This window comes from Carcharhinus amblyrhynchos, chromosome 1, assembly GCF_965287045.1.
Source record: "Carcharhinus amblyrhynchos chromosome 1, sCarAmb.v2.hapA, whole genome shotgun sequence".
In the NCBI taxonomy this organism is placed as follows: domain Eukaryota; kingdom Metazoa; phylum Chordata; class Chondrichthyes; order Carcharhiniformes; family Carcharhinidae; genus Carcharhinus; species Carcharhinus amblyrhynchos.
In genome coordinates, this window is record NC_137324.1 from 134936602 (window position 1) to 134963455 (window position 26854).

The following is a 26854-nucleotide window of genomic DNA, read 5'->3' on the forward strand; positions in this document are numbered from 1 at the left end:
GTTAATCTAATACCAATTTTTTATGTAACTAACAAAATGAGCAGCCAATCTGCGGCTTTGTTGCCAATCTAAGATAAAATGGTCTCTAAGTCTTAACTTGGATTTAAACAACTCATGGATAAGGAAAGGTTCAATGTAGTAAATAACCTAATCTCACTTTTTAAAACATTTTTGATTCTATCTCACCCAATCTTGTGGAACTCTGGAACACCTTAAAGAAGCACTCCAGGGTGGCTTGTTTGAAAGTATGTGAAAAGCAACATCTAGTTGAATGGGTAATTTCCCCAATAATGAGTTATTCAAGTTCTTAGGTGTCCAGATCACCAAGAATGTGTCCTGGTCGTCCCATGCCGACATTATAGTTAAGAAAGTCCACCAACGCCTATACTTTCTCAGAAGACTAAAGAAATTTGGTATGTCAGCTACAACGCTCACCAACTTTTACACATGCACCATAGAAAGCATTCTTTCTGGTTGTATCACAGCATGATATGGCTCCTGCTCTGTTCAAGACCACAAGAAACTACAGAAGGTCGTGAATGTAGCCCAAAACATCACGCGAACCAGTCTCCCATCCATTGACTCTGTCTACACTTCCTGCAGCCTCGGCAAAGCAGCCAGCATAATTAAGGACCCCATGCACCCTGGACATTCTCTCTTCCACCTTCTTCCTTCGGGAAAAAGATATAAAAGTCTGAGGTTACGTACCAACTGACTCAATAACAGCTTCTTCCCTGATGCTGTCAGACTTTTAAATGGACTTATCTTGCATAAATTTTTTTTTCTACTTCCTAGCTATGACTGTAACACTACATTCCCCAGTCTCTCATTTCCTTCTCTATGAACAGTATGTTTTGTCTGTATAGCGCGCAAGAAACAATACTTCTCACGGTATGTTAATACATGTGACAATAAATCAAATCAATTTGATTTGATTTATCTCCACAACTAATATGTTGACTTTTATTTAACGCACCATACAGTGGCGGTGCCAGCATTTCCTGATCACTGTGCTACCTCCCATTGACAGGGAAGAATTGTAAATTGTTGCAGATTATCAGATTATCATCTTCAAAATATCATTTAGAACATGCATAATGTGTAATCACCATTAACCTGACGTATGCATGATTTAAAATGGAGTTCTTAGGTATTTGGACATTTTGGCTAATGGATTTAATTAAGTTTTCAATTTTATTAAACAGGTTCCAGTAATCTTATTAAAAGGATTCTGATATAAATTTCTAATGTGTTAAATAAACTAGGATTAAAGAAATGTTAGGGCAAGCAATTTGTTGTGATGTGGCATTATTTACTTTGCCACATGTACTGTGACTTTGATTAAAGTTCTAAAGCTAGTCATTACAGGTTTCCTCCCGTGGCACACAGCAGGAAATGGTGACTATACAGTCTACATGCTCTGATGGCACATGAAAATAAACGTTGTCATGGCAAATGCCTACCATCAAAGGATCAACATGGAGAGTGCAGTAAGCGAACAAATGATGTAAAGAGAGACATGCCAAGACTCTCCTAAGAGTCTTTGCAACTTTTTGTAATTTTCAGCACAGATATTCATCCTATTTAAAATAAAAACAGCTTTTTGGATTGTTTCAACCTGGTATTACAACTGTAATTCTCAGTGTTAAGGGAATTTTAAAATTATGTACAACTTGTAAGACAAAGTTAAGCAAAATTAATTATAGAATGGTTAATAAGAATTTGGCATCACAGTTTGTTGTTACCCTGTTTGACAGAGTTTGCTTCAATGAGGTTGGTGGATTGCGTGTGGATGAAACAATAACATGGTACAGTCCTGTTAGCAACGAACCCTGTATTGATGATGCTGCTGAACCCTACACTACTGAGAGAATGAGACAAGTTCCTGGTGGATACACGCCATTGACTGACCACTTCCAAGCCATGACCATTGATTTCAATAATCCACAGGTATGAGAATGAATTCCATTCCAAAAGCATATTCTTAGTTTGAATCTTGCTTGTTACTCTTGTTACTTTTTGCAAATGAGACAGAATTAATATTGTTAATGGTCTTTTAATTTTATTGAAAGATCAGAGCTACACAAAACTGTGTTTGGCGAATTGAGCACAAGAGCATGAAGGTCGTTCAGTACTTTTGATAATGTTCAAATTGTTCCATTGTGTTTGTCTCCCAGAGCGTGATAACTATCTGGTCAAAAATATCATAAGGGAGATTCTACCAGTCTGCTGCGCTGCTTTTGTACAAAGCAGGCCGGGAGACTCAGAGGAGGCTTTTTCACGGGTTCCCTCGTGGGCACCATGGTCTCTGAGAGTCCCCAGCAGCCAGATTTCTGGCACCGTCAGCTCCATGCCAGAAACCAGCATGGAGATGCATAATTTATGCAAATATTCATTTGTATACAATTGTAATATCATTAGTGGGCCCAGAACTGACAGAAGGACTCACTGAAACTTTGCAAATATATCTTGGATGATTTTAGACTGTGCATATGCAAGCTTCCAAGATGTGCTTGTAGCAGTCAAGGTTCCTCCTGAAAGTATGAAACTAATGTAGAGCCCTTTCATATTCATATTCATTTGTCAATAGCAAAAAACTTTCTAATGTGAAGTATCTACTTGTGTACCCATTTGCTTGGACTGCCACCTTGCCATAGTGGAGCAAATAAAACGTTTTGTTGATCCCAAGGGCAATGCTATCAGTGACCCATGACAGTAAGGTCAGAGGAGAGGAACCTGATAAAGTGCAATCCAAAACAAGTCCTCAGTGGCAGATCAGGCCGAAGACATTCGGATGGTGTCAATGGCGGCGATGGCAGACGAAGGCAGCAGCAGTAGGGAAACCTTCAGTCCCACTATTTTACCACATTGTAGTTAGAACTATGAGTAATTTTCTTAGTTAAAAGGAAAATAAAATCACCTTAATTTAACAAGGTTTTAAAAGGCCTCTAAAAGTAAAATATTGCCCATTATTTTGAACATACTGCACATAGAGTATGACCTGAAGTCTGCAGCAATTTGTAACCATCATTTGTGTCCATTGTATTAGGAATTGGAAGAATTGACCACCAGGAAGCCTTGTCGACTTTGTCTTCCAGTAATTAAGGAAGGTGTGCTGGATGCTATTGTAGCCTGGTTTGTTCTGCAGCTGGATGAAGATACCAGTCTTTCCACTAGCCCTGATGAAGAGACCTGTTGGGAACAGGCTGTGTATCCTGTACAGGGCATGCTTGGTAAGCATGAAATAAAGTAAATGGGGGAGTTGCCATTAATCTGAAGGAAAAATTTAGTTGAATTTTAAATCCCATAATCTACAAAACTTCAAAAATAAAAAAGAAATTATTAGTCACAAGTAAGGCTTATGTTAATGCTGCAATGAAGTTACTGTGAAATTCCCCTAGTCACCACAGTCTGGTGCCTGTTCACGTCAATGCACCTAACCAGCACATCTTTCCGAATGTGGGAGGAAACCCATGCAGACACTGGAGGATGTGCAAACACTACACAGACAAGCAGGAAATCAAACCTGCGCCCCGGGCGCTGTGAAGCAGCAGTGCTAACCACTATGCTGCTGTTGTTGTTCGTCCATCGTCGTCAATGAGGACCATGACACCATTAGTCTTTTTGAGGCTGGATGCGATGTGTCCGAAGATGACTGCTCAGGCCAATTTGGGCATAGAATATCCTGGCACATATTGGACAGACTTGTGTAGGCACTGTAGTTGTTGCGCTGGTGGCTCTGGACACGCGCAGGTTGTGCTTAAGTTGCGCTTCAGCAACGCACCTTGCTTCAAAAGCTTGACAGCCTTTGTGGATGAGGCAGCGCCAGGTGGGGCGGTTTTGTGCCAGTGTTTCCTAGGTGGTCGTGTCTATGTCACGTGACTTCAGGGAGGCCTTGAGTGTGTCTTTGTAATGTTTCCTCCATGAGAGCGTCTTCCAGCAGAGAGTTCCCCAGAAAGGAGCTGCTTGGGTATGTGCTCGTCTGACATACAGATGACATGACCTGCCCGCCAGGTCTGCGCTCTCATCAGCAGTTTATGGACTGAAGGTACACTTACTCTAGAGAAAACTTCAATGATACTTTGCCTTGCCATCTGATGTGCAATATCCTGCCTACGAGGTGTAGGTCGGCAAGCTTGATTTCTAAGTCTTTCAGCCAGTGCTGAAGCTATGCTGGGGTTCTTTAGCTTGGCCACATTGATTCTTTTCATAACTTTGCTTCCTTGTGGTTGCCTCTTGGGTCTGATGCAGAGCCTCATTTTGGATCAATGAGCCTGTGATCTGTCCAGCAGTCAGCACCACACATGGCCTTGGTAACTCTGACATCCTGCCTGTCTTTTCTCCTGACGATGACATAGTCGATAAGATGCCAATGCTTAGAGCGGGGGTGCATCCAGGAGGTCTTGTTACAGGTAGGCAGATGGAAGATTATGTTGGTGATGAGGAGGTCATGTGCTGCACAGGTCTTCATTAAGAGTAGGCCACTATTGTTACACTTGCCCACTCCATGCCTCCCACTGACTCCCTGCCAGATTGCAGAGTCACACCCTACTCTTGCATTGAAATCGCCAAGCAAGATCAGCTTGTCGGTACTGCTCACTGCTGATAGTAGGGCATCTAGTTCTTCATAGAGCTTGTCTTTCATCTCATCCGGGTTGTTCATTGTGGGGGCATAGGCGCTGATCAGGGTGGCTTGATTTCTGTTCTGTAGCAGAGGTTGTAATGCCGTAAGCCGGTCGTTCACACCCTTGGGTAGACTATCAAGTTTCTGAACAAGGTGGCTCCTGATGGTGAATTCAACTCCAGCATCATGACGCTCATCGCTGCCGCAACCGTTCCAGAAAAAAGTGTATCCGCCTCCAGTTTCAGTCAACTGACCTATGTTGGCAAGACAAGTTTCACTCAGGGCTGCAATGTCAATGTTGTATCTTGCAAGCTCTCTGGCAACTAAGGCTGTTCCTCTGTCTGGTCTGTCTGCTATAGGGTTGCCCAAAAACATGCGCATGTTCCAAGTGCCAATGTTGAGCGGTGTCACTTGTGTTTTAATTTGTTTGTTTGACTGCAAGATGGGATCCCCGCCAGCCACGGTAAACTGGCCAGGGTATAGTGAAACAGATAATGTTTAGGGCACCTTTTCTAGCTCCTTCTATGGAGGTGAGCAGTGCATTCCTGAAGAGGACTGCTCAGTCGCCCAGGTAGACGCTGAGTTTAACTGCTGCTTTGGTCAGCAGAATACGACCATTAGACCTGAGCTGCCTGTGTGTAGGTCCGTGACTACAGCTCCCAGTGTATCCGCACCTGCTGCTTTGCCGCTCGCCCATCGCCACAGGACTTCAAAGGTTGAACAGGATGATGATGATGATGCTGTCGAGGCTAGCGCTTGATTTGGATTAAAGTGAGGGAGAGTTGCGCAGCGTCAGCCTCACTCTCTCTTCCCAATTCCCATCTGGATCCAGTGGCAAGACAAGAATCAAGACGGCATGATAGTTTTGGATGGAAGAAGGGAGCAGCCCAACACAGCATCGAAATAATCAAAAGGTAATAAAAGCCTGGAGAGTTTCAGTAGAAAAATAGTCTGAGGGGCGGGCAGAGACAGTGTAATGAACATAGGAGTGGGCTGTTTTAGTGACAGAGAGGATAAGGGCTCAGTTCAGGCTCAGCTTCGAGCCAAGGTTGCGCTTTCTGCTTCACCCTCAGCCAATGGTCAGGGAGAAGAATGGAGATGGTGGCTTAAAAAATGGAGTTTGTGGGCTGAAGACAATGCCTTCACTCTTTGCAGTATTTAATTGGAGGACATTTATATTGCTACTTGATTTGACTACAGGACTTTCAATATCTAAATAGTTATTGAGCTATAAATAGGTAAGTGATTTGATTTATTATTGTCACATATATTAGTGTGCAGTGAAAAGTATTGTTTCTTACACAGTATATAAGCAAAGCATACCGTTCATAGAGAGGGAAAAGAGAGAGTACAGAATGTAGTGTTACAGTCATAGTTAGGGTGTAGAGAAAGGTCAACTTAATGCAAGGTAGGTCAATTCAAAAGTTTGATGGCAGCAAGGAAAGAAGCTGTTCTTGAGTTGGTTGGTATGTGACCTTAAAGTTTTGTATCTTTTTCCCCATGGGAGAAGGTACAAGAGAGTATGTCTGGGTGCATGGGATTTTTAATTTTGATGGCTGCTTTTCCAAAGGAGCGGGGAAGTGCAAGCACTGTCAGTGGGTGGAAGGCTGGTTTAAGTGATGGACTGGGCTTCGTTCACGTCCCTTTGAAGTTTCTTGTCGTCTTGGATAAAGCAGGGGCTATACCAAACTGTGACACAACTGGAAAGAATGGTGCATCTGTAAAAGTTGATGAGAGTCATAGTGGACATGCCAAATTTCCTTAGCCTCCTGAGAAAGTGGAGAGGGAGAGGTGGGTGAAAATGAGACATTGGCTGGAATTCTCTGATCTTGCACATCCCATTATTGTTGCCAGCAAAATGCAGAATTTGACATTCAGCTAAATTTTCGTTCACAGAAGTAGGACTGGAAAATCCCAGCCGCGGATGAGGTCAGAGATTTCCAGCCACTATACCTTTTTGTGCATATACTGTATTTCGTGTTAATTTATATCAAGTCTATCTGTTAAAAACATGCAGCTTCAAATCTTTCACCTCGTTACTGTTCTTGACTTTTCCTCACAAATGCATTAATACAAAAGTAAATTACTATGAGTTAAAAAGAAAATGTTGGAAATATTCACAAGTCAGGTCATCAATGTAAAACATTGATGTAAATTTAATGACCATACAATGGTTATCTGTCCACTAGCCAGAAAGCTGGTGACAACCCTGCCGCAATTAATTCCAGGAGCCCTGATGGGATTCAGTGCCCATCAGGTGGTTAACTATCTGAGGTTGAGATTCCCACCCTTTTAAAGGTGAGGAATCTGACTTAAAGGGCTGCCAGGCAATCAGTGACCAGTCTCAGTAGTCTCACCAGGAGCTGCAGCCATTGCTGGGCCTGCACAGATTGCAGGGATGATGTGGAGATGCCGGCGTTGGACTGGGGTAAACACAGTAAGGAGTCTCACAGCACCCTTCATAATCTTATATACCGCTATTAGATCCCCCCTCAGTCGCCGTCTTTCAAGGGAAAACAGCCCCAGTTTGCCCAATCTTTCCTCATAACCCAGTCCCTCCATACCAGGCAACATCCTGGTAAACCTCCTCTGCACACTCTCCAGAGTCTCCACTTCCTTCCGGTAGTAAGGCGACCCGAACTGGACACAGTACTCTTAAATGCGGCCTAACCAACATTCTGTACAACTGCAACATTAGACTCCAGCTCTTATATTCTATACCCCTTCCTATAAAGGCTAACATACCATAGGCTTTCTTCACAACCTTCTCCACTTGTACTGCCACCTTCAAAGACTTGTGCACTGGCACCCCCAGGTCTCGCTGCATTTCTATACTCCTTATGGGCTGACCCTTTATCATATAACTCCCCTCTACATTATTCCGGCCAAAATGCATCACCTCCCATTTATCCAGATTAAACTCCATTTGCCATATATCTGCCCAATATACCAGCCGATCAATATCCCAGTTCTCTACCCATCTAGATAACTGGCCTTATATCCCATGAGCCTTAATCTTCTCTACCAACCTACCATGTGGGACTTCATCAAACGCCTTACTGAAATCCATTTAGACGACATCAACGGCTTGTCCTTCGTCGACCGTTCTTGTCACCTCCTCAAAAAATTGTACCAGATTCGTAAGGCAAGACTTCCCCTTTACAAAGCCATGCTGCGTATCCTTAATCAGATCGCAACGCTCCAAGTGCTCATATATCCTATCCCTAAGAATCCTCTCCATCAACTTGCCTATCACTGACGTCAAACTCACCGGCCTATAGTTACCCGGGTTATCCCTCCTACCCTTTTTAAACAACGGTACCACGTTCGCTATCCTCCAGTCCTCTGGGACCTCACCTGTGTCCAAAGAAGAGACAAAGATTTACGTCAGAGGCCCAGCAATCTCATCTCTCGCCTCCCTAAGCAGCCTAGGATAAATGCCATCAGGCCCTGGAGATTTATCAGTGTTAATGCTCCCTAAAAGCCCTAACACTTCTTCCCTCGTAATCGATAGTTCCTTCAATTGGTCAACAGCTCCCTCGATGACCGTACCAGACATCAAGCCCCTCTCCTTCGTGAATACCGACGCAAAGTATTCATTCAGGATCTCCCCCATTCCCTCAGACTCTAAGCACAATTCCCCTCGTCTGCCCCCGAGGGGACCGATTTTTCCCCTAGCCACCCTTTTGCTCCTAACATAGGAGTAAAACGCCTTTGGATTTTCCTTCATCCTACCTGCCAAAGCCATTTCACGCCCCCTTTTTGCCCTCCTAACTCCCTTTTTGAGATCCTTCCTACTCTCTCTGTACTCCTCCAACGCGCTCTCCGTTCCCAGTTGCTTAGACCTGATGTACACCTCTCGTTTCTTCCTGACCAGGTCCTCTATATCTCTAGTAATCCAGGGCTCTCTAATCCTACCTTTCCCATCCTTCCTCCTAACCGGCACATGCCTTTCCTGCACCCATTTCAGTTTTCCCTTGAAAGACTCCCACATGCCTAACGTGGACTTGCCCTCCAACAGCCTATCCCAGTCTGTATCCCTAAGCTCCTGCCTAATCCAGCTGTATCTATCCCTCCCCCAATTTAGCACCCTCCCCTTAGGTCAGCACTCATCTTTTTCCATTCGTATCCTAAAGCAGACAGAGTTGTGGTCACTATTAGCCACATGTTCACCTACCGCAACCTCAACCACCTGACCCGGCTCATTGCCCAGAACTAAATCCAGTATAGCCCCCTCTCTGGCCGGGCTATCTACATACTGCTCCAAGGACCCTTCCAATACACATCTTACCAATTCCTCCCTGTCCGAACCCCCAGCTCTAGGCACCTTGCAATCCACCCCAGGGAGATTAAAATCTCCCACTGCAACAACCCTGTTCTTCCTACACTTATCCAAAATATCTCTACATATACCTTCTTCCACTGCCCGCGGGCTGTCAGGCGGCCTGTAGTACACCCCTAGCATAGTAATGGCTCCCTTCCTATTCCTCAACTCCACCCACAGAGACTCAATTTCTAACCCCTCTATGATATCCTCCCTCTGCACCGCTGTGATGTGCTCCCTAATTAAGAGTGCCACTCCCCCTCCTCTTTTTGACCCTCCCCTGTCATGCCTAAAACACTTATACCCAGGAATATTTAGTTGCCAGTCCTGCCCTTCATTTAACCATGTCTCTGTCACTGCCACCACATCTAAATTCCTCGTGAACATCAAGGCCTTAAGTTCATCCATCTTACCCGTCACACTCCTCGCATTAAAACAGATGCACTGAAGACCCTCAGGCCCACTCGGATCCTCCTTCTCCTGGGAGATTTTCCTCTCATCTAGACTTACCCTGTCACCCAACTCACTCCCACTCCCAGTGCCTACTGAGCTATCTGTCTCCTCCCCACCCCCCCTCCATATTAGTTTAAACCCTGCTGAAACACTCCAGCTAACTTCCCAGCTAAAATATGTGTACCCTTCCCATTTAAATGTTCCCCATCCCACTTGAACAAGTGACCTTCCCTCACAAAGACTTCCCAATGGTCTACAAAACTAAAACTCTCTGTCCTGCACCAATCCCTCAGCCATGCATTCAGCTGTAGGATCTCATTATTTTTATCCCTGCTATTACTGGGCACTGGCAGCAGCCCAGAGATCGCCACCCTGGAGGCCCTGCACTTCAGCCTGGCCCCCAACTCCCTGAACTGCCTACGTATATCCCCCCTACTCTTCCTTCCTACGTCCTTCTCTCCTATGTGTATAATTACATCCGCCTGGGTCCCTTGGCCCTTCAAGATTCCCTATACCCTCTCCGACACATCCTGTACCCCTGCTCCAGGGAGGCAGACCACCATCCTGGAGTCCTGCTTTTGCCCACAGAACCATCTATCAATTCCTTTAACCCTCCCATCCCCCACCACTATCTCACATCCAGCCCCCTTCCTTCCCTCTGAGGCATTCTGGTCTTCCTCTCTTGCCCTTTGTACCCCAGTTGTTGCCTTACCCCTGATATCTTGGGAGACTACCTCTGGGGTAGCCTTTGGACCATTACTCCTCTTCTTTTTCCCCTTCCTAACTGTAACCCACCCATTCCGCCCCCCTAGGCTCTGGGATCTCCATGTGACTGTGGTTCCTATTCATTATTGCCTCATTCTCCCTGACTAAAAATAAATCCTCCAGCCTCAGCTCCAATTGCCTAACTCGGGCCCTCAAACGCTGCAACTCCAGACATTTGGTGCAGATGTGGACTTTCCGGAGATGTGGTGTCTCCAGGAACTCCCACATGTTCATCGCGAGGGGGATTGAATATAAAAGTAGGGAGGTCTTGCTGCTGCTGTATAGGGCATTGGTGAGGCTGCAGCTGGAGTACTGTGTGCAGTTTTGGGCGCCGTACTTACGCAAGGATATTTTGGCCTTGGAGGGAGTGCAGGGGAGGTTTACTAGGCTGATGCCGGAGTTGAGGGGGTTGAGCTATGAGGAGAGGCTGAATAAATTAGGCTTGTACTTGTTAGAGTTTAGAAGGATGAGGGGAGATCTCATTGAGACGTATAAGATGATGAATGGGATGGATAGGATAGAGGTGGAGAGACTCTTCCCGCTCAGAAACGATAGTAGGACTAGGGGGCACAGCCTCAAGATAAAGGGGGGGCGGTTTAGAACGGAGTTGAGGAGGAATTTCTTCACTCAAAGGGTGGTGAATCTCTGGAATTCTCTGCCCGTTGAAGTGGTGGAGGCTACCTTGCTAAATATTTTTAAGACGCGGGTTGATGGGTTTTTGATAAGAGAGGGGATTAAGGGTTATGGGGAGAGGGTGGGAATGTGGAACTGAGCCACGACAGATCAGCCATGATCTTATTGAATGGCGGGGCAGGCTCGAAGGGCTAGTTGGCCTACTCCTGCTCCTATTTCTTATGTTCTTATATTGCACCTAATGCAGCTGAAGCGTCTCCCCAAGGACCCTGCCATTTATTTGACCGCCCTTAGAATTATGGACACAAAGAAAGATTGGACCGGCAACTCACCTTGCCTAAGCCTGTTCTCGCCTAAGCCCTGTGAGCCAAAGCCCTTGCAGCACTCACTCTGCACTCACTCACTCCGCTGCCCGCTCCCAACGCTGCCTGCTGTCTACTGCGGCCTTCTTTTTGTACTCCCGCGCCTAGGTCCCGCTACGGAAAGCGAATACAAACAAAAACCCCCCAAACTGGCAATACACTAAAGAATTAAAGTTAAATCGCAATTTCAAGACTCACCAGCCACCAGTACACTGCTCCGGAGAACAATGAGCAGTTGGCCAACAAGGCAGACCAAATCACCTGTGGATGTAAAAAGGAGACATCAATAGACATACAACAGGCAAATCGAGACATCAATGACATTTTCTATCTTTTGACTCATGGTGAACAATCACTGAAACAACTATATGATGGCATCAACAAGTTCCATCCCAACATCAGACTCACCATGGACTATTCCCCAGAATCGGTTGCATTCTTGGACACACGCATCTCCATTAAGGACGGTCACGTCAGCACCTCACTGTACCGCAAGCTCATGGATAACCTCATGATGATCCACTTCTCCAGCTTCCACCCAAAACATGTTAAAGAAGCATGTTAAGAAGGGACAAGCCCTCCATGTATACAGGATCTGCTCAGATGAGGAGGATCGCAACAGACACCTCCAGACGCTGAAAGATGCCCTCGTAAGAACAGGATATGGTGCTCGATTCATCGATCGACAGTTCCGATGCGCCACAGCCAAAAACTGCACTGACCTCCTCAGAAGACAAACACTGGACACAGCGGAGAGAGTACCCTTTGGCTTCCTCGGAGTGCAGTAGCTATGGTATTTCCAGAGTCTTCAACCTATCATTGATGAAGACGAACACCTCGCCAAGGCCATCCCCACAACCCCACTTCTTGCCTTCAAACAACCGTACAACCTCAAACAGACCATTGTCCGCAGCAAACTACCCAGTCTTCAGAACGGTGACCACAACACTACACAACCCTTCCACAGCAACCTCTGCAAGACATGCCGGATCATCGATACAGATGCCATCATCTCATGTGAGAACACCATCCACCAGGTACACGGTAAACACTGTTGCAACTCGGCCAACGTTGTCTACCTGATACGGTGCAGGAAAGGATGTCCCGAGGGTGGTACATTGGGGAGATCATGCAGACGCTACAACAACGGATGAATGAATACCACTCGACAATCACCAGGCAAAACTGTGCTCTTCCTGTTGGCGAACACTTCAGTGGTTACGGGCATTCAGCCTCCGATCTTCGGGTAAGCGTTTTCCAAAGCGGCCTTCACAACAAATGACGATGCAGAGTCGCTGAGCAGAAACTGATAGCCAAGTTCCGCACACATGAGGACGGCCTCAACCAGGATCTTGGGTTCATGTCACCCCCATGACTTGCCTGGAGTTGCAAAATCTCACTTATTGTCCTGTCTGGAGACAATACACATCTCTTTAACCTATGCTTAATGCTATCTCCACTTACATTGCCTACACCTTTAAGACTTGATTAGTTGTAAAAACTCGCATTCTAATCAGTATTCTGTAAACTGAGTGTGTGTCTTTACATCCTCTATTTGTGATCAGAACTCTCCATTCACCTGACGAAGGGTCAGAGGCCCAAAAGCTAGTGGCATTTGCTACCAAATAAACCTGTTGGACTTTAACCTGGTGTTGTGAGACTTCTTACTGAGATTGCAGGGAGGCAGAGACCACTGGGTGAGGCACATAGTGTCCAATTAGGATAGTTTCACCCACTACATGATCCCATGTGGAGGATATTGCGAGTGGCCATCCGCTTTTGAACGGACTTACCTTGCATTAAGTTGATCTTTCTCTACACCCTAACTATGACTGTAACACTACATTCTGCACTTTCTCATTTCCTTCTCCATGAACTGTATGCTTTGTATAGCCTGCAAGAAACAATACTTTTCACTGAATGCCAATACATGTGACAATAATAAATCAAATCAAATCAAAATCTCTTGGTAATGCTCCCCTGCCTCTGGTAGACTACTACGCAGTGGGAGGAGGCTTGTAAGTGTTCCATAATTAGCCACTTGAGGGCCTCAATTAGTCTCCATGGTAAAGGACTGACTGTGAGCTCTCCACTGCTGCTTAATTAACTGTACGTCTGTCACCAACAATATGGTCTGACTGCTGAATATTTCCAATATTTTGTTTTTTTTTTAATCTATCATTTATATGTATTTGTGATTTGTCTCCAAATCCCACCCTGCATAAAAATCTCCCCTTCCGATCATTTCCTCCTGGTTTCAACTCATTATTGCAATTATTTTCTACTACATAGTCTAATTTCATCAAGCTTTGGCAGTATTGTTCGAACTTCTGATTTTTGGTACAAAGTATTCATCTCCTGACTCAAGTGTTTAATATTTTGGCACAAAATTGATTACTTGGAGCAGGTTTCATGTGCCTGAGTGATTTGAATAAGTTGTCATAATTCCAGTGGTTCTTATGATTTATAAATTATTCAACATTATGTGAGTTATGGTATATCATCCAAATTCCTCAATTAATATGTAGACTGTTGTTTTTTTAATAGTAATTAGATTCAAATGCAATGCTCTATTTTTCTCATGTCTGTTTTTTTTCCTGTTTTAGGCCAGAGAGTGAAACCTGGTAATACTCTGGTAGTAGATGTTTCCTGCAAGAACTCATACCTGGTTTTTCACAGTATTGCTGTATTGAGCCATGAACACAAAATGGAGACTGAAGTGAATACTTTGAGCAATCAATTGAGTGATAATCTTGCAGGTGAAGCTGAACTTTGTGATGCTTTGGCCAACCTTCAGACTACGAGTGAACCCAGAATGACCCTGCTACACTGTATGCTCGAATCTTCAGAAATAGCTCGTCTCAATAACACTCAATATAATGACCGTTTCAAATCTGCCTTAAGCAGTATATTGTCTTCATTAACATCAGTGGATGGTGGAATATGTTTCTCACAGACCATAGAAGACAGGAGTTTAAATATGAATATAAACTGCCAAAGTTCTTCAGATCTAACCTGTGATAAGTTGTGCATACTGGATGTATCGGAGGGTTTTTCCATTTTGCCCTTGATCGCTGCCAAGTTGGGACCCGTTAAAGTTTTTAGTTCCTTAGAAAAAGTACAGCAACAAGCTGCATTAAGCGCTTTGGCAGAGTTTAATGACATTTCAAAAGATGTGTTGGAGTTTTGGCACAATTACCTGGAGGATGACTCTACACTATTACAAAGACCTCAAACAGGCAAACTATGGAGTGTGATTATTCTTGATGCTGTAGAGATGTGTGGACTCATACGACAAGGTTTGGTGGAGAAAGCAACTCTAGCTAGGTATGTCAGCTTTTCTTTAATTGTTTAAAAAGATGTAATTGAACCCTAAGACCCATTGTCGCCATTGTCAACAATGGTGAAACGGAAGGAAAATTCACAGGTAACTTAAGTTTGACCTAACTAGTTGGGTTCTCTGAACTTTTGTTCTTCTGGACCACATCTGTGTGTACATCAGAGCCTGTGATAGGGTGGGGGCAGATGGAGTGCTGAATTCCACATTCCTGCTAATTTGTGTATATGTTAAATTGCTGCCACTAACAAAACCTGGATAAATTTAGTATTTATCCAGGGGTTAGGCAATAACTTTAAAACAGCCTTTTCCAACCCTTAAGGTCCACAATTTTCAAACAGAACAAACAAACAAATGAATAATGAGTGTAATTAGAACTGTTTAAGGCTTGAGCACATGGTTGCCAGTTCTAAAGGACAGTGGATTGGGCAACCCTGTTGTAGAAGCTGATTTTAGAGCTGCAGTGAGCTGTGAAAAGGGCTGCCCAATAGGCTGGGGACTGTTGCCTGGTAAATGTGAAGGCCAGAACTACACTCCTATCAATTATTACAATATTTATTCCCATATCATTGAATGATTAGAATATATTTTTCCATATGAGATTTAATTTCCTTTGGAAATTATTCTAAAGTTGTTTAGTAACACAGAACCCGAGTATTGCTGATTTTTGTCAATGTTTTTCATCTTGTTCTCATCAGGACAATTGGAAAGAATACCAAATGTAAAAGGATAACAATATATACTATAAGCTTTGAAAAACTTTGACAGAAACTTTTTCAGCAATGCTGATACTGTAATGTACGTATAATTTCTGCAGTTAATGTTGATTTTAATTTCTATAAGTCTTTAAAAAAATACATTCTATAAAACTTAACCTACAAATCCTATCTTTATGAAATTTAACAACTGAATGAATATTGCTTAAGCACATCTAAACATTCGCTTTTAAACCAGATCTGCCATTTACAGACAGCTTCAACCAGGAAGAATATTAAATGCTTATGAGCATTCCTTTTTTTCACTAAATTTGAGACTTGGGAGATTTTCTTTAAAATGTTTTCATGGGTACAGCTAATCCATGTACTCTGGCATGCACTGCAAACTCCATATTTTAATGATTCTACATTCTCTTTGTCGCAAAGATTGTTTACTTCTCTATGCCATCAGACGACTCCTCTTCTACCTCACTACTGCTCCAACCCTTATCTATGCCTCTGTCCACTCCAGATTGACTATTCAAAAGATCTCTTAGCCGCCCTTCCATCTTTGACCCTTCAGAAACTTCAGCTCATTCCAAGTTCTTGCATTAAGTCCTGCTAGCCCTTATCTTCCTGTCCTTTCATTTTACATTGACTATTACTCACCAATACTTCAAATTTAAATGCTCACACTTCCATGTAAATCTCTTCATAGTTTTGTTTCTCCTTAGGCCCACAGATTGTTCCAGCTCTGCAACTTCCTTCTGTTTGTCTGACCTCTTGCACACCAACCTCTGTTCAATCTGTACCTCAACCCACACTCTTAAGTCATCTGTCTAAATCTCTGCATTTCTTCATTTAATCATGTTCTTAAAAACAACTTGTTTCAGGTCACTTTTCATCCCTCTCTTTAGTTCAGTGTCTAATCTTTTGATTCTGTCTCTAGGGAGTGCTTTGGGAAGTTTTACTACATTTAAAGGCTCCTAAAGAACTAAGTGAATTCATGTTTCATTTAAATCTGTATCATTTCTAGCTCTGAAAAGTGCAAGATAGTGCTTAGAGCAAAGCATGTTGATGTGTTCCATCGACCTTGGAAAGATACAAAGCTTAAAGTTTATTGATGAATCACTTCATTATTGGGACATGTAATATTTTTGTATTTTGGTTTTAGATGTTTGCTTCGACCTGAGGGAAAGTTGTTGCCTCAGTGCATAAAAATATATGGGATGTTCATCGAATCTGAGACATTACAGCAAGAAAGTTCTGTCCAAGGAAAGGAAGCCACGTTGGGGTTCAATATTGCACCTTTCATCAATCAGTTCAAGGTTCCTCTTCTATTTCTATAGATTAAGTAATAGACTTAAAATTCATTTTTATAAAGGATTGCATTTGTAAATAGCTTTAATTTAAATATAATTATTTTCCCTACAGGTACCAGTTCATGTATTCTTGCATTTATCAACATTGCCTCATGTCCGATTAAGTGAGCCAGTGGAACTGTTAAAGCTGGATCTGATGAGTCTGGCCACTGATGATTTGCACAATGAAATCAGGGTAAGATCATCTTTCAAAAGCTAAGTCATCCAGTGTACAAACTGCACAAGTGAATTTTCCTCTCCTATCTGTGATGGGTTTCATGGTGAGTATGAGTGGAAAATTTGGAGAGACGCCAAAATTTAGATTCCTGTTGGTGGGAAAAGTTTAGACTGCCTCCCCCACCACTTCCATGGCGAGCTGGAGGTGGGTCAGGTATCTCACTGATCCATGGTGGGAATGTTGTTTTGATGCATTGTCATGAATGTTCTTTAAGTATGCCATTTAGAATCATAGAATCCCTACAGTACAGAAGGAGGCCATTCAGTCCATCAAGACTGTACTAACCACAATCCCATCCAGGCCCTATTCCTTTAACTCCACACATTTACCCTGCTAATTCCCTTGACATTAGGGTCAGTTTATCATAGCCAATCGACCAACTGCATATCTTGGACTATGGGAGGAAACTGGAACACCAAGAGGAAACCCACACAGACACGGGGGCCTGAGGCCAGAATTGAATTTGGGACACTGGCGTTATGAGGCAGCAGTGCTAACCAATGTGCCACCATGCCACCCCACTTGCTGGAACCATGTAGTCCCTTCCAGTATAGCGCTATATCAGAAGGAAGTTAGACCGCTCTGAATCATATTTGGGAATAAGTGCAGTTGATGGTAGTGCGTATGTATGTAATGGAGTGGCAGCTGATAATGGGCAGTGGTGGGGTTAAGGGAAAGAGAAGGGGGACACTGGTCAGTGGTAGGGTTTGAAGGTCAGGTTGGAGGAAAGTAGAAGATGAAGAGATGTTGGCAGGCAGATGGGAGTCTGAGGGTGGGGAAGCTGGAGCCTGTCATGAAACGTAAAATTCAGACACAGAGTGGGGGGCGGGGATGTGAATCGAACTCAATGAATGTGAGGGTGTGCTCACATATTCCGGTATACGAGGTGGATGTTGTGTTAGTGTGATACCTGATGCGTGGGCTGCACAGACTCCTAGAGGTGCAGGAGGGTAAAGGCTTGCACGTGAGAGATGTTTTGTTTAGAGACTCATGGAGGGATGGGAGAGGGAGATCATGTTGTGATCATTTATTAAGGAATGGGATAGCTCAGTCATATTTCCTGGTCTTGGACCAAAAACTCGGGGTGACAGATTATAGACAGCTCTGGGGCTTCCTGGGCCAAATAACAGGGCTATACATAGTATGCATGTCATAATCCCATTCCAGGAAGAGGCAACGCCTGTGTGCTTAATTGGTATAAGGTACCACTTTGTGTGCAGGGCATGTTCATAGTCTTACAGTCAGCGAAGGTGGGATTTTCTGGCTCAGTATTGGATTGCTTATGGGAGATCATGGTCAGCAGAAGCACCTGCAGCATGTTAAGTGGGAATATGTAATACAGAGGAGGTATTCAAAACTCTCCTGGGTGGGGTGGTGGTGTGGGGTAGGGGGTGTGGTTCTCCCCTGTGTGTGACTTTGCACACAGCCTCGAGATGGGGAGGGGTGAGGTCCACATTGGGCATAGCAGCATCAACAGCGGTGACTTTGGGTGGGATGGTTGGAATTATGATGGGATCCAGGATGACTGCAGAATAATGTTGGGAGCTCTAACTGTACACTGGAGTCCCAGGAGGACTGGAGGGATCCAAACATTCACAGGAGTCAGGTTGAATCTAGTCTTAAAAGCACATCAGCATCATCTTGCAAGACTGATACTGCCCACTGCTGTGAGGATATGTCCATGAGGTGTTTTTGCTCGAAGTAAACCATTTTGTGCCAAAATATTAAATACTTGAGTCAGGAGACAAATACATTGTACCAAAAATCAGAAGTTCAAAGCAACACTGCCAAAGTTTAATGAAATTAGACAATGCAGCAGAAAATACTTGCAATGCATTAGCTGAAATCAGGAGGAAATGATGCGGAGGGGAGATTTTCATGCAGGGTGGGATATGGAGACGAGTCACGAAAACATATACATCAAGATTGAAAAATCACAAAATATTGGAAATACTCAGCAGTCAGAGAGCATTTTTGGTGACAGACACAGTTAATTAAGCAGCAGATACTGCCTACTAGGATGCGTCCATGAGGTGGTCCCCAGAATGTGTCTCTTGAGTGTACTTTATAACTAGGATCCACTGGTGTGCCTCTGAGCTGGTGAAAAGTGCAGATAAATGCAGTGATGAATCTTCTTTCAATGGCTCCTCAGCTTCCTTGGCTGGAACTTATGTTGGCTTGGAAGCTGTGTCTGGACATGCTACTGTCTGGTATGTAAAACAGAGAGCTGATAGATTTAGTTCATGAACAGATCGAATATAACATTGCATGGCACTCACTGAGAATGTCAGGATGTGGGGGGCTCACTGTATTGCTGGGAAAGGTCGCACTCTCCTTCCCCACAGGAGTGATCACTGTCCTTGCACATCAACTGGCAGACAGCATCCTCTTCGAACTCAGAAGCTGCATGTTGGCTCTCCTCTTCCAGTCTGGGATCTCTCCTTCTTGTAGACAAGGTTGGCCTGCTGGAATATGATGAGAAGGGATGGAGCAGGAAGTATGCACCCCTGCTGTGTGTACTGAGCCCTTCTCAGTCAGAAGTAAGGATGCGGTTTGTGCAGCATGACTGATGAGATGCTGGTGATAAAGTGCCCATGAGGCAATCAGTGTTGTGTGTCCCCTGCTGATATTGTGTGAGATTTTTGAGCAGTATAACCCTTTTGAGTGCTTGATGTCATTGAGAGTGAGAGATTGGAGTGAGTTGAATGTTGACGCACCCTGGTAGAGTGGATGAGAACATTCATTTGTTTTCCTTCTGGCACTGTAACGTGTTTCTCAGGCACTTGTCTGAAATGCTGACCTCACTTTTAATTGCCTCCCAAGCCAACATGGTGAGCTGTCTGGAACTATCCCTGGGGTGGAAGACATCCTAGTGTTGTCAGATTCCATTTTTGAAGGCCTTCCCGAAGTCATTACTAAACCTTACGGCATCTTTCTTCAATGCAGATTTCTTATTAAAGTGACCCTACACTGCAAAAGGAGGACATTTGGCCCATCAAATCTGCACCGACTCTCCAAAACCCCAGCCCAGCCACTCCACCCTATCCCCGTAACCCTGTGCATATACCATGGCTAATCCACCTAGCTGACACATCTTTGGACTGTGGGAGGAAACCGGAACAGCCAAAGGAAACCCACGCAGACATGGGGAGAATGTCCAAACTTAACACAGGTAGTGATCGAAGGCTGGAATTGTACCTGCCCTGGGTCCCTGATGCTTTGAGGCAGCTGTGCTAACCACTGTGCCACCCATCTGGAGGAAGCTCCCTCACAAAGCTGGACTGAAGAGAATCAATGTGTATTTAAATATGGTGCCTGGACCTTCAACCCTATTAGGCACGGCGGAACCAGTTTCCACTGCATGATTTGGAGAGATACCTATCTATGCATAAGTAATGAGCTTCCAAGCATAAAATCGAGTGTGATTTCCTTCCACCACACCCAGCATGAAATATGCTGTGGAACCTGCCTGATCCATCACTTAGTTTCAAAGGCAGAGAATTCTATCCTAGGTCTTGTTTTACTTTTAATATGTTTTATGATTTAGAATCATTAAATTTCAAACAAATAATTTAAAATCAGTTCTGATCTTTTACTTTGAATTAGAGATCTTACTATGCATTGTTTCCTGTTGAACTTAATTAAACTAAGACACTCCATTATCCATAATAACCGCGACCCTGAGGGGCAGCATGGTGGCACATTGGTTAGCACTGCTGCCTCACGGCTCCAGCGCCTGGGTTCAATTCCCGACCTGGTCCACTGTCTGGGTGGAGTTTGCATGTTCTCCAGTGTCTGCGTGGGTTTCCTCTGGATGCTCCAGTTTCTTCCCCCAGTCCAAAGATGTGCAGGTTAGGTGCATTGGTAATGCTAAATTGCCCCTTTGTGTCCCAGGATGAGTAGGTTAGAGGGATTAGTGGGTTAAATATGTGAGGGTTACAGGGTTGAGGCCTAGGTGGGATTGTTGTCAGTGCAGACTCGATGGGCCAAATGGCCGCCTCCTGCACGGTATGATTTCTATGACCCGAAACCAGAAGATGATGGAAATTGATGAATAATTACAATTCCCCAAATATTGTTTTTTACATGATAAAAAGAAAAGTTAAATACAAATTTAAAAAAAATTAATTCATCAAGGCCATGAGAGTGCAGAGGAGGTTTCCAAGATGCTGCCTGGTATCGAAGGACTGGATTATGAGGAAAGATTGAGCAAACTGGGGCGGTTTTCCCTTGAAAGACGGCGACTGAGGGGAGATCTAATAGAGGTGTATAATGTAATGATGGGTATAGATAGAGTAAACAGTGGTAAGCTTTTTCCTAGGTTGGAAATGCACATTACGACGGGCTGTGGGCTTAGGGTGGGGGGGGGGGGGGGGGGGGGGAGGTATAATTCAGATGTTAGACGGAGGTTTTTCACACAGAGAGTAGTGGGGGTATGGAATGCACTGCCAAGCAAGGTGGTGGAGGCAGGCATGCTGGAGTTGTTTGAGTTACTTAGACAGGCACATGAGCGGGATGGAGATGGAGGGATATAGGAGACTGTTTTAAATAAGGTTCAGGAGCCTTGGGACGTCCCTGGGAATCAATTGATTCCTATGGACCTTCCGCCATATTTTCTGGCTCACTTGTTTCACTTGGGGATTCCCTTGAATGTTTGTATAAGGATGTGCATGGTATTGATGTTTTTCTCTTTTAATCCACAAGTGCTTCGGTCCGCCTTGTTGTCCAACAAGGGGCATTCACACGATGGGTCGTACGAGGGCTGCTCTTGGTTGTTTCGAGAGTAGCCTAGTGCTTCACGTCATTAGTGTGTGCTTAAACTGGACCAGATACTGGGCAAGATGACAGCTCAGTGACTATCACTGTTTGCTGTGCAGATACATGGATTTGGGCCAGTGTCTGTGGGAGTTTGCGCATTCTCCCCGTGCTTGCGTGGGTTTTCTCCGGGTGCTCCGGTTTCCTCCCACACCCCAAAGGTGTGCTATTAGGCTGACTGGTGTAACAAATTGTCCCTAAATTAGTCTTCCCTCAATGTGGAATGCCATAAGCACAGACAAGGGTCATGAGTGGAGGGGGGAACTCAATGTTAAAATGGCGGCACGGGCTTGTTGGGCCGAAGGGCCTGTTTTGTTCTTTGTTCAAAGAGAATTAAATGTAAATGTTAAAAGCATGCTTATTTTCAACATTAATGCAAGTCGTTATCCAATGGATTTTTTTTGGGGGGTGGTGGGGAGTAATTTTGAAGGAAGATATTGGAAATTCTATTACGCTTGTCAATAGCCCTATTTGACAGTTGAAACAGTACGATGGTGAAACCATATTCCATCCTCTGCTGCACCCCCATTATTGTAACTTTTAGAAAAAGCATAGATAGTTGCTCAAGTGAGGACAAAACCTGCCATATTTATCAATGATGCAGAAATTGAAAATTCTCACACTTGTGTTTAAGTCTGTCTAGAGCCCCACCTCTCCCATATCTGCAACCTCATCCAACTCCCACAACCATTCAAACAACTTCAATCTTCTCCCAGTTCTGGTAACTAGTACATCCCCAATTTTTTTTTGCCCTCACGACCTCCACTGGCAGCTGTATGTGTGCGCCATTGTCTGCACTACTGAACTCTGAAATCCTCTCAACAAAATATTGAACTTCTCTAGAGATTTTTTGATAGTTTCAAGTAAATTTGTGGCATAATTTGAAATGAAGAAAATACATTTATGAAAATTGCACTCCTCATAGCACTGATGACAGTAATGTAAAATATATGGTAACCAAGTCTTCAAAAAAAAATCAGATTCTTGAGCCATGGCCATTGCACATTCTTTTGCATTATTTTTATGGAAATACAATCTCATTTCTGTTATTCTGTTTGAACATATAGGTTCAAGCGCATTCCTGTGGAAGAATAACTGCAGTCCCATTTTGGTATGAAATTTATCTGGACACAGAAATCAGTCTGAATACTTGGAGTGATACTTCTCATTGGAAGCAGGCTGCCTTTGTTTTGGATAATCCAATTCAAGTTAACGCAGGAGATGAACTTGTACTGAAAATTCACTATCACAAGAGTAACATCTCAATGATTGTAAACCATGGATAGATAAAGTCTGATTCAGAAAAAGTAAATTTACCAGAGCTGATCTATTTCACAATAGGAGTACCCAAACATCAGGCACCTTAAATGGGAAGAAAAGACCAATACAAAAATAAAATTCTACTGATGTTGGAAATTTGAAATTAAAACACAAAATGCTGAGATGATACTCAGCAGGTCTGGCAGCATCTGTAGAGAGAGGAAAAACAGAATTAACACTTCAGGTCAATGATCTTTCATCAAGAGTTCATGAAAGACAATTGACCTTAAAGCTGGAGTTTTACTGCCATGCCTGCTCCGAAATCGGGGCAGGTGCAGCTTGCAGAATAGAATTCCCCGTTGGCCTCGGCAGGGATTTTATGAGTCTCACCCGAGCAAGATCGTAAAATACCGGCTTAAATGTTAAACAGAAGAAAATTCAAATGAGGAATTTGCTAGCTACCATCTGCTAATGTAAGGCAAGAGGAATAAAAGAAAGAATTTGTCTCCATTCAAAATCATACCATATCCTTAGGCTTAGTCCTTAATCCTTCATTGTATGTGCAGTGCAGTCACTGATGTAGGCAAAAGAGGCAGATAATTTATCAATGACCAATAGCAGATGAGATTAAGTTCCAGTTTGATCTTTTTGGTGAGGGAGAAATGGTGACCAGGATATCAGAAGAATTCTCTGCCCTTCATCAAATAATGCCACTCATTTCACAACAAAGGCACACTTAATATCTCACTGAAAAATTGCAACAGGCATTCTCTAACCACTGAAATTAAACGGCCACATGTTTGACTATCTTGGGTACATTCTTGGGTAATTACATATTTGTATAAGCATGAATTTTGCTTTACTTTAATTGCAAGAATTTTGTATCTGTATTGTTTACCAATTTGTCATGTTATTCATGTTACTTATAAAGACAACATATTTGGAAGAAAACTGTTCTTTGGTGCTTATTTATTGGCAGTAACCATTCTTGGAAGTGTTCCTAGTGTTACAATTATGTTTTGCAGCTGTACTGTGCAGAAAGTTAATTCAGCAAGTATCAACCCAAGATTTTTGTGATGATAATTGGATGTAAATCACTGCAGTTTACAACTGACTACTGAAATTACGAAAAGACAAGTGCAGTCATTTTGGAAGGCTGATAAGAGTGAACACTAGGCCGCAACTTCTGACTAGTGTCAGGAAGAGATGGCCCACAGAAATTACAAAAAGTAAAATGTACTTACCCATCCTTGACAATTACACTGACATTTCTGATTGCCAGATCTGAAGCAAAAGATTCTTCGCAGGCACCAGCACGGTTCAGAGGCCACATCCTCTTTTTTTTCAAAATTGTACTAGCTGCTGTAAAGCAGATAAGTTGAAGGGCCCAGTGAAATTGACAGGTGAGGGAGAAGGTAAGTGACTAGGATTTTGCAAAGGGGTTGGGAGAGGAGGCAGGATGTGTTGGAGTCAGGTCAGGGGAAGGATCAGACCTGCAGGTCAGTGGGGTTTGGCTTGGATCCTGTGGTGGGCCTATGGGTTGAGGGGGTTGGGGGGGGGGGCATTGCTGTTGGAAGGAACTTAACACATACGAGCAATTGCCGTGCAAATGCTTACCTGGGAATGTCCGAGATTCCCCAGTGCATCTACAGCGCATTCCTCCCCACCACCCCCCAAACCTGACAATGGGCGACTTTGGAAATTAGAGCTCCTGTTGTCCAACCAGAGTCCTGGATGCTCTTCATCTCAGTCCTAAATAATTTAACCCATATCCCCACACTGTGGTCCCTGGTTCTGGACTCTCCTGCCATTGGGAACATCCTTCCTACATATACCTAGGTTGGTCCTGTTAGAATTTTATCAGTTTCAATGAGAACCTCTTCATTCTTATAAACTCCAGTGAATATAGTCCTAACTGACTCAATCGCTCCTCGTGCTAGTCCCGCCATCCCAGGAACAAAGTATAAGTAATGAACATCTATTCAGCTAGGAAGGAGAGGTACAAGGAAAATAAAACACAATCATAAGTAACAAGCAAAAGGAATGAAGGAACTAGAGGAAAATCAAAATTTAAATAAGTGTAATACTTAAAGTATTGCAATCAAAGAAAACATGAAAAGATTGGTTCCAAATACAAGCAAAGATAAAGTACACATATTGCTCATTGTGGAAAATGTGGAAGTTGATATTTTTAAGGAGCTTAACATAATATGTGAAGTAGAGAAAACAAGAAATGCACAAAAGCTTCAAATGGAGACAGAGACTAAGATAGAAAAGGGAAATATAGTCATAGGGTTGAGCTACAAGATTGCCTACAGATTTGACAAAATATTTTAAAATGTACCATCATAAACTGATTAATCCCTTTTTAAAGTTGACATCAAGTAGGCATTTGCATTTAACAAAATTAGATCACTTTTTGTCTTGTACATCAGAATTTTGGTTATTGGTTGAAGTTGGTTTTGTAGATGGTATGCTGATCTAAATAGGAAAGAAAACTTTATCTACAAAAGAATCAAAACAAGTACGAGAGTTATTTAAAAAATTTTTACATGATCCGAATGTTTTATTAAGCAATTGGTAACATAAGTTCTAAGTTTAACTACTATATGATGGTTTAACAAGCAGAATTCAGAAAATTTCCCACTTACTTCTGAACAGTATGCCCAACGTATAGCGCACAGATCACCAGTTTATTGCAGTTGTCAAGTTTGATTCACACAAAAGGCAATCTATTATTCAACTTGCACAGAGCATGACAACTTAATATCTGTAATCATAATTCCAGTTTAATTGGCATTTGGACAGTGGAAAAATTCTTATTGTTAAAACATTATTGTAACAGAATAGATATACGGTACACTTTGAATTCACACTATACCTTTTCCAAGTTACAGCAATGAGTGTAAGAAGTGCAAAAGTCCCCAGTTAATCAAATTTGATTAGCAGCTCAGTACTGTAACAATTTTGGTGCAGATTATTGAAAGTTACGTGGCTCAGGTATACTAGAATAGTATTAATCCCCGAATAGGTTATAGTCCAAAAGAAGCCTTCACAATGTACAAGAAACAAGTAAACACTGACTTAAACAACAGGCCAAATTACTATAATGACTGACAATCAATTTTCACTTTAAATATATAGGAGCCACAAGTTTGTGTTTTCAGTAATTTGATAGGCAGCAGGAAATAAGTGTATTAGATCTGTGCTGCTGATGTAGCAAAATGGGATGTTTTGACATATAATGGTAGATAATCTTAAAAACATTTTATGATCATTTATATGCTGCTGTAATGACAGTCTGGAACAAGGTTTTATGGAAACTAAAGTGTGGACTGTACAAAAATGTAACAAATGTTTAATTCTTTTGTACCCTTTCACATCCATCTTTCAAAAAAAAATCTATTCATACCAGCACAAGGGATTCTTAAAATCTGCAGTGCTACAGGACATTTACATCCACTTGAAAGGGCATTTGGGGCTTTGCTTTAACATCTCATTTGAAAGACAGCACATCTGAGATTGCAATACTCCCTCATTACCACAGTGAAGCGTTAGCTAGGATTACGTAGTTAGGACATATAGTAGGGGCTTGTCATGTCAGACTTTTGCCTCAAATGAGGGCATGCCGCTATTGAACCAGTGTGGAACTTGACATAACTGGAAGGATATATTTTTTAAAATTCATGAGATGTGAGCATCACTGGCAAGGTCAGCATTTACTGCCTATCCCAAATAATTGGGTTGTAAATTGCACAGTTTTGGATTAGATGAAACTAGGTCTTTAGTATCCCAGTAGCTCAGCACTTTCCAAGACACATCTCAGTTCAGCCATTTGATGAATTAGTTAGTGAGTAAACCTATATTGCTCCGATGTACCCTACAGTTTATCCAAGCAAATGCTGGCATTTGCGTAAAGATCATCCATTCCTGAGAATGGTGCACAACTTTCAAAATCACTTAAAAGCTAGAGGGAAAAACCATAGT

The 26854-nt window shown here is 43.0% G+C and overlaps 1 protein-coding gene across 1 annotated transcript in view; it reads left to right on the top strand.

The window, feature by feature from the left end:
* Positions 1-23808, top strand: part of prmt9 (protein arginine methyltransferase 9) — an 85226-nt gene extending 61418 nt beyond the window's left edge. The window contains exons 7-12 of the mRNA XM_080193111.1: positions 1758-1950; positions 3050-3233; positions 13768-14488; positions 16368-16521; positions 16628-16750; positions 22675-23808. Of these exons, the coding sequence (XP_080049237.1) occupies positions 1758-1950; positions 3050-3233; positions 13768-14488; positions 16368-16521; positions 16628-16750; positions 22675-22893 (1594 nt within the window). The 3' untranslated portion in view covers positions 22894-23808. The remainder of the gene's footprint in view (positions 1-1757; positions 1951-3049; positions 3234-13767; positions 14489-16367; positions 16522-16627; positions 16751-22674) is intronic.
* Positions 23809-26854: the final 3046 nt, after the last annotated feature.